This window comes from Alligator mississippiensis, chromosome 16, assembly GCF_030867095.1.
Source record: "Alligator mississippiensis isolate rAllMis1 chromosome 16, rAllMis1, whole genome shotgun sequence".
Classification (NCBI taxonomy): Eukaryota; Metazoa; Chordata; order Crocodylia; family Alligatoridae; genus Alligator; species Alligator mississippiensis.
The window spans coordinates 31,268,690-31,282,554 of NC_081839.1; the positions used below are offsets into that span (position 1 = coordinate 31,268,690).

The 13,865-nt window shown below is 52.9% G+C and overlaps 1 protein-coding gene across 1 annotated transcript; it reads left to right on the forward strand.

The window, feature by feature from the left end:
* Window positions 1–3,269: 3,269 nt before the first annotated feature.
* POU2AF3 (POU class 2 homeobox associating factor 3) lies at window positions 3,270–13,865 on the forward strand. Its single transcript, XM_059719956.1, has 5 exons — window positions 3,270–3,276; window positions 6,372–6,472; window positions 9,822–9,885; window positions 11,461–11,690; window positions 13,307–13,865. The coding sequence occupies exons 1-5, from the start codon at window positions 3,270–3,272 to the stop codon at window positions 13,658–13,660; spliced, it is 756 nt and encodes a 251-aa protein (XP_059575939.1). The 3' UTR covers window positions 13,661–13,865.

A 13,865-nucleotide genomic window follows, 5' to 3' on the forward strand; every position in this document is an offset into this window, starting at 1 on the left:
TCAGCAACCGGTCCCGTTTCATCTGGGCAGCTGCGGCCTTTGGTTCGCAGGGCAACCCCCCAGCAGCTCAGACATCTCAGTCGGGCCCAAAGAAGCCCAGGCAGTGCCCAGCACCCTGAGATTTCCAATGGGCAGTGCCTTCCCCTGGCAGCCGGCACCAGCAGCCAGAGCTCTGGCTCCCTCCTGACAATCTGCCACACAGCCCTGAAGGAGTATTTTAACCGTGGAAGCGCCTGCTGCTGTGGTCACAGCGGCACTTTGCCCGCAGTCCCTGCTCTCCAGCCAGCATCTCTCCCTGGTTCTGCAATGCCTTGGGTTTTAAATGGGGTCTGTGCAGTGGCTGAGACATGCTGGTAACAGAGCCAGGGAGCCTGCACGGCCTCTACAGCTGCAGGCTCCCCAAAACCCAGCAACCCTGGAAAACCCTCCCCACGGCCCATTGCCAAAGGATCGATCGCCTGCCCTGGCACCTATCCTGCCTTGCAGAACACCACATAACGCAAATGAGTGCCTCACAGGCTTGGTCCTTTTGTTTTATGCCCTTAATGCACCCGTTTCCTCAGTGCCCCAGCTGGTGGGGGGTCCTTATGGGGTATCCTTCCAGGGTGCACTAGTTGATGAGGGGGTCCTTACAGGATGTCCTTACAAGGTGCGTCAGCTGATGGGTGTCATTTCAGGGGTCCTTATGGGGCACATCAGCTGATGGGGTGTCATTACTAGGGTCCTTATGGGCTGCATCAACTGATGGGTTGTCATTATGGTGGGCATTACGGGGTGCACCAGCTGATAGGGTGTCCTTATGGGATGCACCAGCTGATGGGTTGTCATTATGGTGGGCATTACGGGGTGCCCCAGCTAATGGGGTGTCCTTATGGGATGCACCAGCTGATGGGTTGTCATTATGGTGGGCATTACGGGGTGCCCCAGCTAATGGGGTGTCCTTATGGGATGCACCAGCTGATGGGTTGTCATTATGGTGGGCATTACGGGGTGCCCCAGCTAATGGGGTGTCCTTATGGGATGCACCAGCTGATGGGTTGTCATTATGGTGGGCATTACAGGGTGCACCAACTGATGGGGTGTCATTACGGGGGTCCTTATGGGATGCATTAGCTGATGGGGTGTCCTTATGGGGTGCCCCAGCTAATAGGGTGTCATTCCGGGGTCCCCCAGCTGCCGGGGTGTCCCTCTGGCCTCGTCTGCTCAACAAGGGTCCGCTAAAGCACCCGGCTGAGCGAGGCGGGGCTGGAAGGGACCTGCCGAGCGCATCCACCCCAGCCCCGCGCAAAGCGCCCCGAGCCGAGCCGGGCCAGGCCGAGCCGCGAGGCTGTCCCGGGACGGGCGGCTGCTGCCCCGGTGCAGGGGTGTGAAAGCCGGGGGAAAGGAAAGGAGGCGGCAGGAGCCCGAGCGGGTCTTGCAGCCGGGGGGAAGCCGGCGGCAGCGGGCTCCGGCCGCGAGAGGGAGCCGCCCGGGCGGAGCCGGGGCCGCAGCGATGGAGCAGCGGGGCTTCGTGCCGCCGGGCCGGGCACTGGGCACTTGGCAGTGCGGGGGGATCTCGGGTTTGCCCCTTCAGGAAGGGGCAGCGCTGCTGGGCTCGAGTCCCCGGGCCCCCTTGCACCCCGAGCCGCCAGCCTGGCACCCCCGCTCCCGTGCAAGGGCACAGCTTGGCACAAGTCTCAGCAACCCGCTCCGGTTTCATCTGGGCAGCTGCGGCTCTGGCTTTGCAGGGCAGCTCCCCTGGAGCAGCCCCTGTCGCCCCTTGGGCAGGACACACTCATGCCCGGCCCCCCCAAGACGGGTCCTGGAAGTGGCCAGGTTGAATTCCCCCTGCACACACACACACGTACACACTTGGAGGTTGGATGCAGAAACCTGCCTAATTCAGATAAGCCCCTCGGACAACTCCCAACATGTCTGCGCGGTGCAAAAGCCGGACCCCCTGGCTTTGGTTTCCATGAGACAGATGGGGGATTGCATGTGCGGGTACCGAGCGGATGTGTTGTGAAACACTAGTGCTCCCCGCAGGACACAATTCCCTGGTCACGCTGAAACGGGGGGTTTTCTTTCCCTACCTGCTCAGAGCTGGGATTGGGGCCTAGCAAAGGAGTCAGGCTTTAGCCTGAAAATGCTGGAGGGCCGACACAGGGGCTGCTCCAGCCTCCCTCTGCCCGGCTCTCACACACCAAGGCAGCAGAGCTGTTGAACTGGAGGGAGGAAAAATAACCCAGCTGTAACAATGGCCAAATTATACTGCTGGTAGATGATTAACAGCCTGCCCAGCATGCTGCCTTTGCCAGCTTCTCTTGGTGGACAGCACCAACGGCGGTGCCCAGGCACTGGGGATGTGCACTCGAAAGGCCTGGCATGGTACATGGCTGAGCTGCTCCAAAAGTGTCATCCTCCCTGTGCACACAACTGCAGTGTCTTGCAAAAGCAAGACAGGCCAAAATCCTGGGATTTAGCCTGAAATGGGGGCGCCTTTCTGGAGGAAGGGTTAATGCTTGGAATGGGGGAAAACGCACATAAAATCCCCTAAAGGGCAGAATCTGGGAAATGAGGGAAGGGAACAAAGTGGATAACAGCCTGACTTGGCCTGGGACAGCTGCCTAGATGCCCCAGGCAGGCCCCTTATTATGCCACGCCCACCAAGTGCCATTTTGCTCCAAAAAGCCTCAAATTTACCCTTAAAATGCAAAAAAGGGTGCAAATCTGCCCTGCTCCCATGCAGAATCCCCTTTGCAGCTAGCAAGTGAAATATGAGAGGGCTGGAGCCAAGCCTGTGCGTCTGAGATGAAAATACTGACCAGGTTTAGGGGCACCAGCTTTGTTTGGGGAAAGGGGGATAAAATGGGCGAAAGGGCCCCAAAGCAGAGGCAGGGGAAGGCCGGGCTGCCGGATCTTATTCCCCAAGACCCTCTGCTAGATGGGGATGTGCAGGGTTTCACCCAAAGATAGCCCATTTTGTTAAGCCTTTGAATATTCAAATTGAAAGTATCGCGCAATCATTGATTGTCAAATCATTGGTTTCTAGAGGTTTTAAATACTTGGCATTAGAGAAGAAAATCTCAAACTTATATCCGTAGGTATAAAACATTAATATTGTCGTCTCCACCTGGAATCTGCACAATGCGATCGGGTAGGTTTTTCCCCCTTATTTTAAAATTACTCTTCTCTTGTCACCTTCTTCCTCTGCATCTAGGACCTGAGGTTGGGGATTCTTCTGCTGCAACATCAGCTGCTGGGGAAGGTGCTTTGTGGTCCCACACAGCATGTCGGGTAAGTTCCCTTTTCATTTTTTCTCCCCCATTTTGGGGGCTGTTTTTAATGCAGATCCATGATTTTTTAATTTTTTCCCCCCTCTTTGGGGTTCACTTTCCCTTCCAAGAAAAAAAAAAAAAAGTGGCAGACAGGGAGGTGGGGAGGAGAAGGAGAAAAAAAAAGAGAGAAAGTGACTGATTTTGTTATGCAAAGTGCAATCAAATCAGGCTTTTCGATGGATCCAACTGGATCTCCTGGGCTCTGATAAACAGGAGCTGTAGCATAACATACACACCCACCCAGGAGGCGAGATGCAGAGGGCAGGCAGACGTGTCTGTGCACAGGAATGCAGGGGCTCTAGCGACCCATTGTTACCAGGATTTCAGCTTGTTCAACAACAACAAAAAAAGAAAGAAAAGAAAAAAAAAAAAGCCCAGCCAAGCCCCGCTGCTGATCCCTGCCACCGCCGTGCGAGCCCCTGCCTGCAGCGCGCCCGGCTGGGGCGCTCCTGCCCGGCTCCGGGGCGGGCAGCGGCGGGCTGCGGGCTGCGGGCTCGGCCGGCCGGCCAGCCGGCCAGCGGGGTGTCCCGCCGGGGGGGGCTGCGGGCAGGGGGCTCCCGCTCCCGCTCCCGCTGCTCCCGGCTGGCCAGCGGCGGCGCTGCCGGGCAGCTCCCGCGGCCGAGCCGGGCGCCCGGGGCTGCAGGCGAGCTCCGCCCCGGGCACGGGCACTCCGCCGGGGCAGCGGGCTCCGGCTCCGGCTCCCAGCCGGCTGGCCCGGGAGAGGGAGGGGGCTCATCCGCAGCTGGAAGCGGGGGATCCAGATGTGCTTCTGGTCCAGGGGTGCCGCAGAGAGAAGGGGTGCGCCCCCCACCCCGACAAGGGAGGGTGCAGCCCCTTCTGCCCCAGCCCCGACCAGCTGGGGGCCTTTGGCAGGAGGATGGGCAGAGCCCTTGGGGTGACCCTGCCTGGTCCTTAAAGTGACCGGCTCCTGGAGTGCTGCTGCTTGGTTGAATACAGCAGGTGCACTCCCCACCGCCGTGTCCCTCCAGGACCCTGAAGCCCCAGCACCTCCAGTGGGTTGGGGGCTCCCTGGAGCTCTGCTCGGCTCCACCAAGTCAGTGTCTTGGTAGCTGTGCCAAGCCGTGGAAGGCCGTGCATCTGCTGGCCCCGGGGGCAGTCCTGCTGCATGCACGAGCTGCCCGTTAGGCTTGACCTCACCCAGAAGATGCAGTGTTGGAAAGCCGTGACCTTAAACACCGCTTTCCCCAGGGTGGACAAGGTCTGGGTGTGCAGAGCTGGCCACCACTGATTAGCCTGCTCTTACAGCAATGGCTGCACCCATCTCTCCTGGTTCCTAGGTCATGTTTAATTTACGATTAGCACAGGTCCTAACATGATCTGTTTTCCCAGGGTAGATGAGGCTTACAGGGCTATTGGCATGCATAAAGCTAACCCTGCTGGATTAGGGCCCAAGCCAGGTTATATGAGAGCTCTCCTCTTAAATGCAACGGTTCTGCCCCCAGATTCCAGGAAGCCAGGCTTCTCCCTTTCAGCTTGTTGATGGAGAACAGACTGGAAACAGGAAGATAAATAGTCTCGCAGCCCCTCACTTTGTATCTCAATAGACACCTCTCGCTGTGGACAGCCCGGGGTCCTCCGTGAAAGCCTTTCACAGTGAAGACATCTCTCTAATGATGATGTGACTGTGTAGGGAATGTTACTGCACAGGCCCCTGGGACTAGGTTAGGGGCTAGACAGTGATAAGTGCTCGCCAGGGCCAGATCCGTGTATGGAGTCTACCTAGAGCACAGAGAAGCTGAAAGCTGTCATTAGGGGAGCCACGAGCAGAGGCATAGATAGGTGCACCATAAATACCTAGCTCCCTAATTGCTCCCCGTGGAACTATTCTGTTACCTCCCAGACACGGTACCACTTTATTGCAGGATCTTCAGGGCCGTAATATTGCCCATGAACCCAATCCCTAGGCAGTCCTGCAGGCAACAGCACCTCAGCCTGCGAGCAGCTGTGTGTGACAGGACCTTGCACCCACAAAAAGGACCAGTGGCAGGGACCATTTCAGAGGCTAGAAAGACAGAACCAAGCCCCTGAAAATGTAGAAGCCAGTTGGGATGTGTGAATTTTTTCTTATAGGAGGGGAAAGGGGGTCCACAACAGGCAAATTCTTTGTCACGCCAAGAGACCAGCCCTCAGTATATGTGTGGTGGTTGTTCATGCTGACTGTGGGAGCCCTGCTGGCATGTTTGAAACGAATGTGAACCCTTTTGTTAGACCAAGGACAGATGTAAGCTGGGCAGCCCAGAGAGCAAGCCTGGCACGTGCAAGATGTTTATTCATAGCTTTGTTCTTCCCATGCACCAGCAATCCCCATCTTTGCTTTGTGTTATTCTCCATCTGGCAGCTGAGCATGGTTCCTGCACATCTGGTCTGGACCCAGTGCTTTTGGCTGTTATTGGGATTTAAACTAATTTAACCATGTGGGCCAGCAGGCAAGTCCGGGAGCTAAGACACCTGGGTGCTGTGCTTCATTCTAGCAGGGCCTCACTGCGTGACCCGTTACAAGATGCTTGGCCCCGATCCTGCACACACTTACCCGTGTGCTGAACTCTGCTTCAGTTGAACCCAATGGGACAACATTAAAACTTAAATGTGTTCCAGGGTCAGGGCCCTAACTTCTCCCATCGGCAGAAAGGAGGCAATTGTATTTCCTTTCCAGACCTGTTCCAAAGAACACAGTGTTAGCTCTTTCCAACCTGGCTAGCTAATGAAGAACCACCTCATCAGGCAAAATAAACCAAAGGCCTGGTTATAGTAATCACAGGCTAAAGGAATGCTTACAAAGTATTAATGACATAATGAATGGGATATGTGTTATGCACTTCAATAGTTGGTGTAAGAGATGGTTATAAGCCATGCTCACAGGTGACTTATGATATGAGAGTCATTCACAATGGATTAATCATCTCTAAAACTGTTTGTAAATACATCCTGTAAAGTGAGCACCCACTGGGTTTGCTCACTGATGTCTGCAGTATCCTCAGGGCAATGTGCCTGTTTTGTTCCCTCCCCTCTGAAACCATCTCTTTTAACTCCTTCTTTCAGGAAAGCCCAAAGTGTATCAAGGGGTTAGAGTGAAGATCACTGTGAAGGAATTACTGCAGCAGAGAAGGGCCCGGCAAGCAGTGACAGATGCAACCGTAAGGACAAAGTCTTAGCTTCTTCCTCTCATCTGTAGTGGTAGAATAAGAAACTATTTCTTTTTAATACTAACCTCTCCTGCATGAGGGTATCAAAGCCAAGCCAGCAGAGGTGGCAGGTCTGAGAGAGTGGGACTGAGGGGAACTTACCTGCATGGCAGGGGGAAGTGCCAAATATATCGGCAGCAAACAAACGAAAATGAGTCTATTTTGGGGTAATTGCTCCTGCTCAAGGTGGAGCACTGATTGCAGGATGGAGTCATTGTATTCTGTGCTGCAGTGTTTGCACCAGGGACTTACCCCAGGGTTGGCTAAATTTCAAGTTTCATCACAGCCGTCGGTTTCCCTGGGATAGTCCAGGCCTCCTTGCAGCAGCAGGAGAGGAGCATGCTCTGTGCCTCAAAGCAAGGCAAGCAAAGCCCAACTTGCCTGTCATGAGGAACATCCAGTGCGAAACTGGGTTATACTAAAGCTTCCAAAAAGTTGCCCACAGGAGTCTAATTTCTTCACCAACCCTGAAAGGCCTCCCTATGCTCACTCATTATCAGTCAGGGACTGAAGGCACCAGCTGTGCCAGTCTCTGCTGTCCCAAGAGATCGCTACAGGTCCTTAAATGTGCACCTAAGACCTAGGAAGGAAGGGGAGGGGGGAACAGACTTAGTTGGGATCCTCAAGAGCTAGGAACCCGACCCGACCTGATTTCAGAGGGCTTTGGATCAGGCAGGGCTAAGCTCAGCTCCCGTCAGCGAGCTGAGCAGTCTGACTCTTCCATCCGAGGAATGAGGAAGGAGCTCTGGTCAGCCAGCACGGTTGCTCTGTTGCTGACCGACTCCAAGTGACCCTGTACAGAGTTTCTCCAGGCTCAGGGAAAGGCAAAACACACACGATTTATTTTCCCTGTTGAAATGGGAACATCAGTGCAAAGGGGCCGCACTGCCCACCAGTGTCTCAATAAAAACAGAGAAGTTGCTTTTGCTTCATGACCATGGCAATGAACTGGAATGAGCATGAAAGCTGAAATTCTCCAATGCCCCATTGAACGTGATATGGGGAAAACCCAGCACGGCTTCCACAAAGGAAAATCACGCCCCTCTAATCTACTGGAAGTCTTGGCCATCTAGTGGATGCAGGGGAACAGGAGGATATAATGGATAGGGAGTCACAGAATCTCTTCAAGTCCCTCTGTAGAGATTACTAAGTCCTTCTGGGGTGGCAGCACCATCAGGAATCAGAAACTGGCCATGAGAGGCAAATAAGAAACGACCAATTTGTGATACAGCCAGACGCTAACGTTGAGCAGGCAGTTTTCTGTCCAAAGGCTAATGTTTACTCCATTTCACGGTCTGCAGGGACAGACCCATGCAAGGGGAACAGGCAGCAGGCTGGCAGGTGGCGTGGCGTGTGGGCAGAGGCAATGCAGCTTTTGCGGTGCCCTGTATTCATGGGCACACATTTGCTCCCTCTAGAGTCATCAGGGTTTGCTTTCCCCCCTGCAGTGTTTTCCTGTACCGTTGCTGGGGCTAATCATGGAAATGTAGATTTTTATCTCTTACCTATGTTCAAAGCCAGCCCAGGAAGGGTTTGCAGATCCACAGGTAATGCCAGGGAAGCAGAGGTGAGCAGAGAACTATTCAGATAGGGTTGGGCTGTGCTTTCAGCTGAAACTCCCATTAACTGTATTGATGCCAGATCAGTTCCTTGTTACAGGATGCTGGCTGCAGTCCAGTAAAGCGCTTAAGCATGTTTGTAGTCCTGCTGGCTTCAATGAGGCCATTAACTTGCTTCATGTGAGTACTTGCTTTGCAGGATTAGGGTTTTGGCTGTATCTCAGTATAACCCGTCGGGTTGTTGGTGGAGGACAGACCTCTTTGGAAAGGAGAAGGGTTAATGCAGCCTGTTTACTGGTGTGGAATTAACATACATAGAATAATCCACTCCTGGCAAGTCAGTCCTGTGCTCTGGCCGTCCCAGGGATTTGCATAGAGAAGCAGGTAATTCATTACTGCTTCCTGGTTCGTGACACTGCAGCTTGGATGGTTTTCAGATTGAATCCCTTACCTCCAGCTCTCTGCGCAGGAACCCGGGCAGACTGGCAACCTGCAACCACAAATAAAGAGGCTTGGTGAATGGAGCCCACTGACGCTGCATCACTGCAGCGTGTCGGTCCCCTCCCTGCAGCCCACAAAATGGCTTGATGCTAAACCCCTCAGTAGACGTACCTGCTCTTCCTGCTGTGGCTTGGGGGCTGGACTGAACAAATTTGCCATTTGCTCCAAGTTTGCGCTCGCCTGGTTGCACCCACAAAGGATGCCAGGGCACAGGTGACCTGCTCCCTGCTTGGCAACACTTATCCTCACCCTTTATTTGCTTTGCCGCTATGCCTGAACGGTCCACAGACCAGGGCCCATTGCATGAAGTGTTTTCCACCCAGCAAACACCCTTTGCGGGAATGTTTGGGGAGTGAGCCGAACTAACGGTGTGCCCCACTCTTCCAGATGAGGCTACAGACCAGTAGATTTGCTACCACTCATGCAAAATGGAAATGGTTTAAAGTGTTAAATAACTGGGCACATGTTAGGAGGCCGCTGATAGGGAAATCAGCCACTCAGGATTATTTTGAATAATCAAAGGCAGCTCAGTGCTGTATAAATTTAAATCATCTGCTCAGAAACAACTCTTGTCGAGTAAAATGGAAATGAAGGGCAAAACTCCTGGTCTGTTCAGTGGAGTAAGGTTTTCCCCTGACAAAGCAGACTGCTTTCTGGGAAAACGGGATCAGTTTGCTTCCAAGTGTCCCCATGTTAGAGTAATTAAACTTGCAGACTTCCGAGGGAAGCCTCCATGCCACAGAGCAAGGTAGTCAAATGTACATCTCGGATTCCACATATGGTAGATTATATGAGCCTTTGTATAGTCACATCTGAATATCTTTTAGCTAACACAGCTGTAAACTGTTCCTCACTGGTCAAATATAACCCTTAGGAAAGGCTGGTGTCCTGTCCCCACCACCATTTACAATTCTATTAATTGCCACAGGTTAAAACACCACTGAAAATTCAAAGGGAGCATTAACAGCCAGTGGAATGCAATGCACATCCAAAACGCGACGTATGTGAGCGTAATCCCGCGCACCAGGCATCTGTCATTATCTGAACAGCATGCCGATTCACGGTGCTATCAAGCTAATAAAAGAGCAGGTTAATGCATCTCGCACCTGTGCTGCCCTAGAGGTAGCTATACGGATGACAAAGGAGAAATCCTCACTTACCCCCAGCGTGCAGGACAAAACTCTCTCTGGATAGTTCCCACACAAGCACTTGCATTTGCTTTTCCCTCTTCTCTTGGCCAGGTTCCCCGAGGTGACAACGGTGGCAGCGTCCAGTTTCCAGAGCCTGCCTCTCCTCCATGCACAGGTTGGTACAAAGAGCATCTCCGTCCCCCCCTAACTGTTCTTCCCTCTCGGTCCTTTCAGCCCCGGATTGCAGGCTCGAGGCAGGCACTACCACTTCACTGGGAGTCCAGCCAATCAGAACCTGAAAAAGGCTCACAAAATGCAGATGAGGATGCAGCCAGGCAGGCAGGGGACATTTCACCCTCACTCCAGTTTCTGTTTTCTTGCTCACGCCGTTTGCTCTTTGCTCAGGATTCCCATTCCTGGGTCACGACATTGCCAAGGGACACGTTGCCTTCAGACTTCGGTCTCTTGTTGCCTTGCTCCACTTGCAACAAGGGACCAGAACATCGTAAAGCATTCCTCGTCTGCTGCTGATTTGGCTGGGAGCAGAGTTGGCTGGTATCTGTCTCTCACCCTCCCGGGGGTGTCAGACTTTTCAGCAGCACAAGCAGTTTTCTTCCTGTTCTGCACAATTGTCCCAGAGTTGGGAGGGAGGAAAAAAAAGTGTTACTTTGGACTTTTAAACCTCTTCATTCTCCAGTCGCTGGTAGCTAAGGGGTTGGGAAAGTGTCCCTTTCAGGTGTGCATGTGTGAATATATCAAAGAAGTGATCCAATAATCAATATTGGGAATTTCAATTTGCTTATGTTAATAGAGACATGAGACACACAAAAGCTTTCCCAGGAAGGGTTAAATTGTCCTTTCTCTCCGGAGTGAATGGTTTGTGTTTCGCTGTCCAGCGAAACACTCCGGGCCCAAGCCTGAAAATACTTGTGCAAATAACTTCAGGGAGCTTAAGAGAGCCACTTGTGTGCATGAGGATTTGCAAGATAAGAGCTTTGCCTGCATATGTTTTAAGTGTGAAATGCACCACACGCTGTAAGGACACCTCAAAGTATTTTGCAACCCCTTTGGTTGCCGACACTCGGTCCTGGAGAACAAGAACCTGGTCCAAGAGCCTCTCAGCTCAGTAAGCAGAGACCTGTATCGTCCGTGTGGTCCCCAGACGGCGAGGAGCACAGCTGGTCTGTCTGCTGAGCCTGTTGCCTCCTTTCTGCCTTGTGACAGTGAGACAAGAGGTTTCTTGTTTCAGTGAAGAGGTGTTTGCTTTCCCCAATCCAGAGCCCTCCTTCCAGCCAACACAGGCGACATCCCTGGAGCTTGTCAGAGGGCTGAGGGGCAGGCTAGTTGGTAAAATATTAGCAGCACACTGCTGCACCGTATGTGTTTAGGCTTGTTCTAAATTTACTTGTAAAATAAGGTTGGGATTTTCAAGGGACCCTAAGGGAATTAGGGACCCAGAGTAATGTTTTCCAAGGCACCTAAGTGGGTAAGACTCAAGCTCCTAAGTCACCTGAGTACTTTTGAAAGTTTTTGCTCTAGCCTTGTTGTCTTTGAATAGCAGGAGGACTCTTAACCCCCTTCAACTGCTTTGGAAATCCCACTCTAAACTCTGAGGACTTTTCTTTGATCTCAGTGGGGCTGCTAAGCCTGGCTGTGTGTCTCAGACTCCTGCCCTAAGGCAGCGTTCAGCTACCTCTGCGTACGTGGGCATTTACCCATCTCTCACCTCTTCTCCATCCTCCTCTCCCAGAGCCATACTTTGAGGCTGAGCCCATCGCATCTGCTCCCAGCTACTTCCAGCCCCGGGCATTTCCAAATTGCATTTCCTGCGAGGAGAACCCGAGCTATTTGGAGCAGCTGTTTGATTCCTATCTCCAAGCAGAGCCGCCCTCGGACACCTCTCTCAATGCTTTCCAGACCTCCGCACATTACAACCCAGACATCTTCCAGCCAGCTCCTCTCTCTTACAATCAAAGCCTGGTAAGTTGGCTGCATTCTTTACCAATCTGGACTGATGCTGGTTTGTAAGCCACTGGTATCATCTCGAGAGAAATCACGTCAGCTCCTTCAGCAAGGGAAAAGGATTGGAGACTGGCCTGGAAACTGAAATTGGTTTTCTCAGCATGATCTACCCTCCAGCCCATAGGCGGGGGTTGTAAGTCTGGGTCTCATGCCCTCTTTCTGCAAGAGCAGAAGATCAGGGGATCCCGTCAATTCTGAGGTCGCAAAGCTGAGGAGGAGTGTTGCTTCCAGCACCTTGCTCCCTCAACCCATATCCCATGGGACTTCTTTAGGGAGGCCCAAGGGAATGGCAAAAGGCAAGTCTCCAAAGGGTTAAATCAGTGCCATCACCTTATTAGTGGTGGCCAGGATAGAAATTTCCAGGCAGATTCAGAGCCCTGGTCCATCCAAGGCCAGGATCTCACCTCTGATAGCGACCACAGCCATGTGCTTCAGGGAGGTACAGGCAACTCTGGTGTGGACAAGAGTGGAACAACCATCTCATGACATACAGATGTGGTACAGATGTTCAAAGTTCCTTCCTGACCCTCAGCCATTAGAGCTGCCTCCTGCCTTGAAGTAGGAGGGTTTAAATCTGCATTGGGCTGGTCTAATAAAAGATATCAGATTCATCCAAGGAACCTTGTCTGCCTAAATCTGCATGTAACTTATAGATAGGGTTGGGCTGTGCTTTCAGCTGAAACTCCCATTAACTGTATTGATGCCAGAGGTGGGAACACCTCTGTTTAAACTACTCTCTCTAAAGGCCTGCAGGTCACATGAGAGTGATGGGAACCTGAAGAAGGAAAAACACAGCAGTGTTCTCAGATATCCCCATTGTCCATCACAAAGAGCTGTCGGGGGGTGCAGTGCCCCCCGGCAATGCCCTGCCAGAACTTGATATTCTGGGATAATCCATCTGGAGTAGAACAAAAGAGAACTGGAGCCGAGCAGCCTCTTTTCCGGGGCGTCGTGTGGCATGATAACTGCAGGGCCATTGCAAAGAGGATGGAGCTGGACTGTTCTCAGTGGGGGCAGATGACAGGACAAGGAGCAATGGGCTCAAGTTGCAACAGGGGAAGTTTAGGTTAGATATTAAGAAAAAAATTCTCACTGGTAAAGCACTGGAACAGGTTACCCAGCGAGGCGGGGGACTCTGCATCCTTGGAGGTTTTTAAGACCTGGGTAGACAAAGTCTTGGCAGGGCTGATCTAGTTGAGGCTGGTGCTGCTTGGAGCAGGGGGGTGGACCAGATGTGGCCTCCTGGGGTCCCTTCTATGCTTTTCCCCCACATGCTCCTTTGCTTGTGTTATGAGACTAATAAGCTCTGAGTAGCCTCTGCCCAGGTGGAGCCCCGTGCGGCACGGTCCCCACCCCACACTGAACTCTCCGGGGTGCGCGCAGTGGGGTCTGCACCGAGTCCATTGCAGGGGCAGAGCTAAAGGGGTACAACAGGGCAGGTGCAGAGCGGGTGTGACGTGGTCACATACCCAAGAGGCTGCCACTCCTCGTGGGGTGTTTCCATTTGTGGTGTTACTTGAACCTCCAGGATTACTACTGGCTAAATGCTGCATTTGCTTCCTCAAATGTTGCAGGTTCCAGGATCTCCAGATTCACCCGATCTCTCCAGCCCACTAGATTATACTTATTCCCCACCACAGCTGCCTCCTTTTGCTCCACTGAACTACAGCACTCCCTCGCCTCTCGATACCAAGAACTATGGGTATCCCGGGGAGGAGTGGGCCTACCATGCCCACCCCCATCCGCAGTCCAGCTGCTCGCCGTCCGCCTGTTACTGCACATCCTGCGGCTCAGAGCACTTGGAGAGCATCAGGGTGTCTGAATATTACCCCTACCCAAGCACAGACTGCATGGACTACCTGCCCCCAGCGACGATGGCCGACGACTTCTTTAGAAGAGACAGGAGCTGTGACATCTGCTACAGTTAATGGTGGTGGTGGCTTTAGACAGACACGTCCCCAGACCAGTTAACTCTCCGGGTGCTACCCGGAGCACCACTGCCTAACACAAAGTCCAGTTTCCTCCTCACCACTTACACTGAAGTAAGTTAGCTATCGCTGGCATAGTTTTCACTCACAGCCGTTCTCCTGTCCTGTGCGTTACAGTTTCATTGTGAACAAGCTCTTTTTTTAA

Bases quoted from the DNA above. Each gene is read 5' to 3' on its own strand.
- POU2AF3 (XM_059719956.1), top strand. The intron at 6,473-9,821 runs GTAAGGACAAAG...TCTCTTGGCCAG, and splicing joins AAGCAGTGACAGATGCAACC to GTTCCCCGAGGTGACAACGG. The intron at 9,886-11,460 runs GTTGGTACAAAG...CTCCTCTCCCAG, and splicing joins TGCCTCTCCTCCATGCACAG to AGCCATACTTTGAGGCTGAG.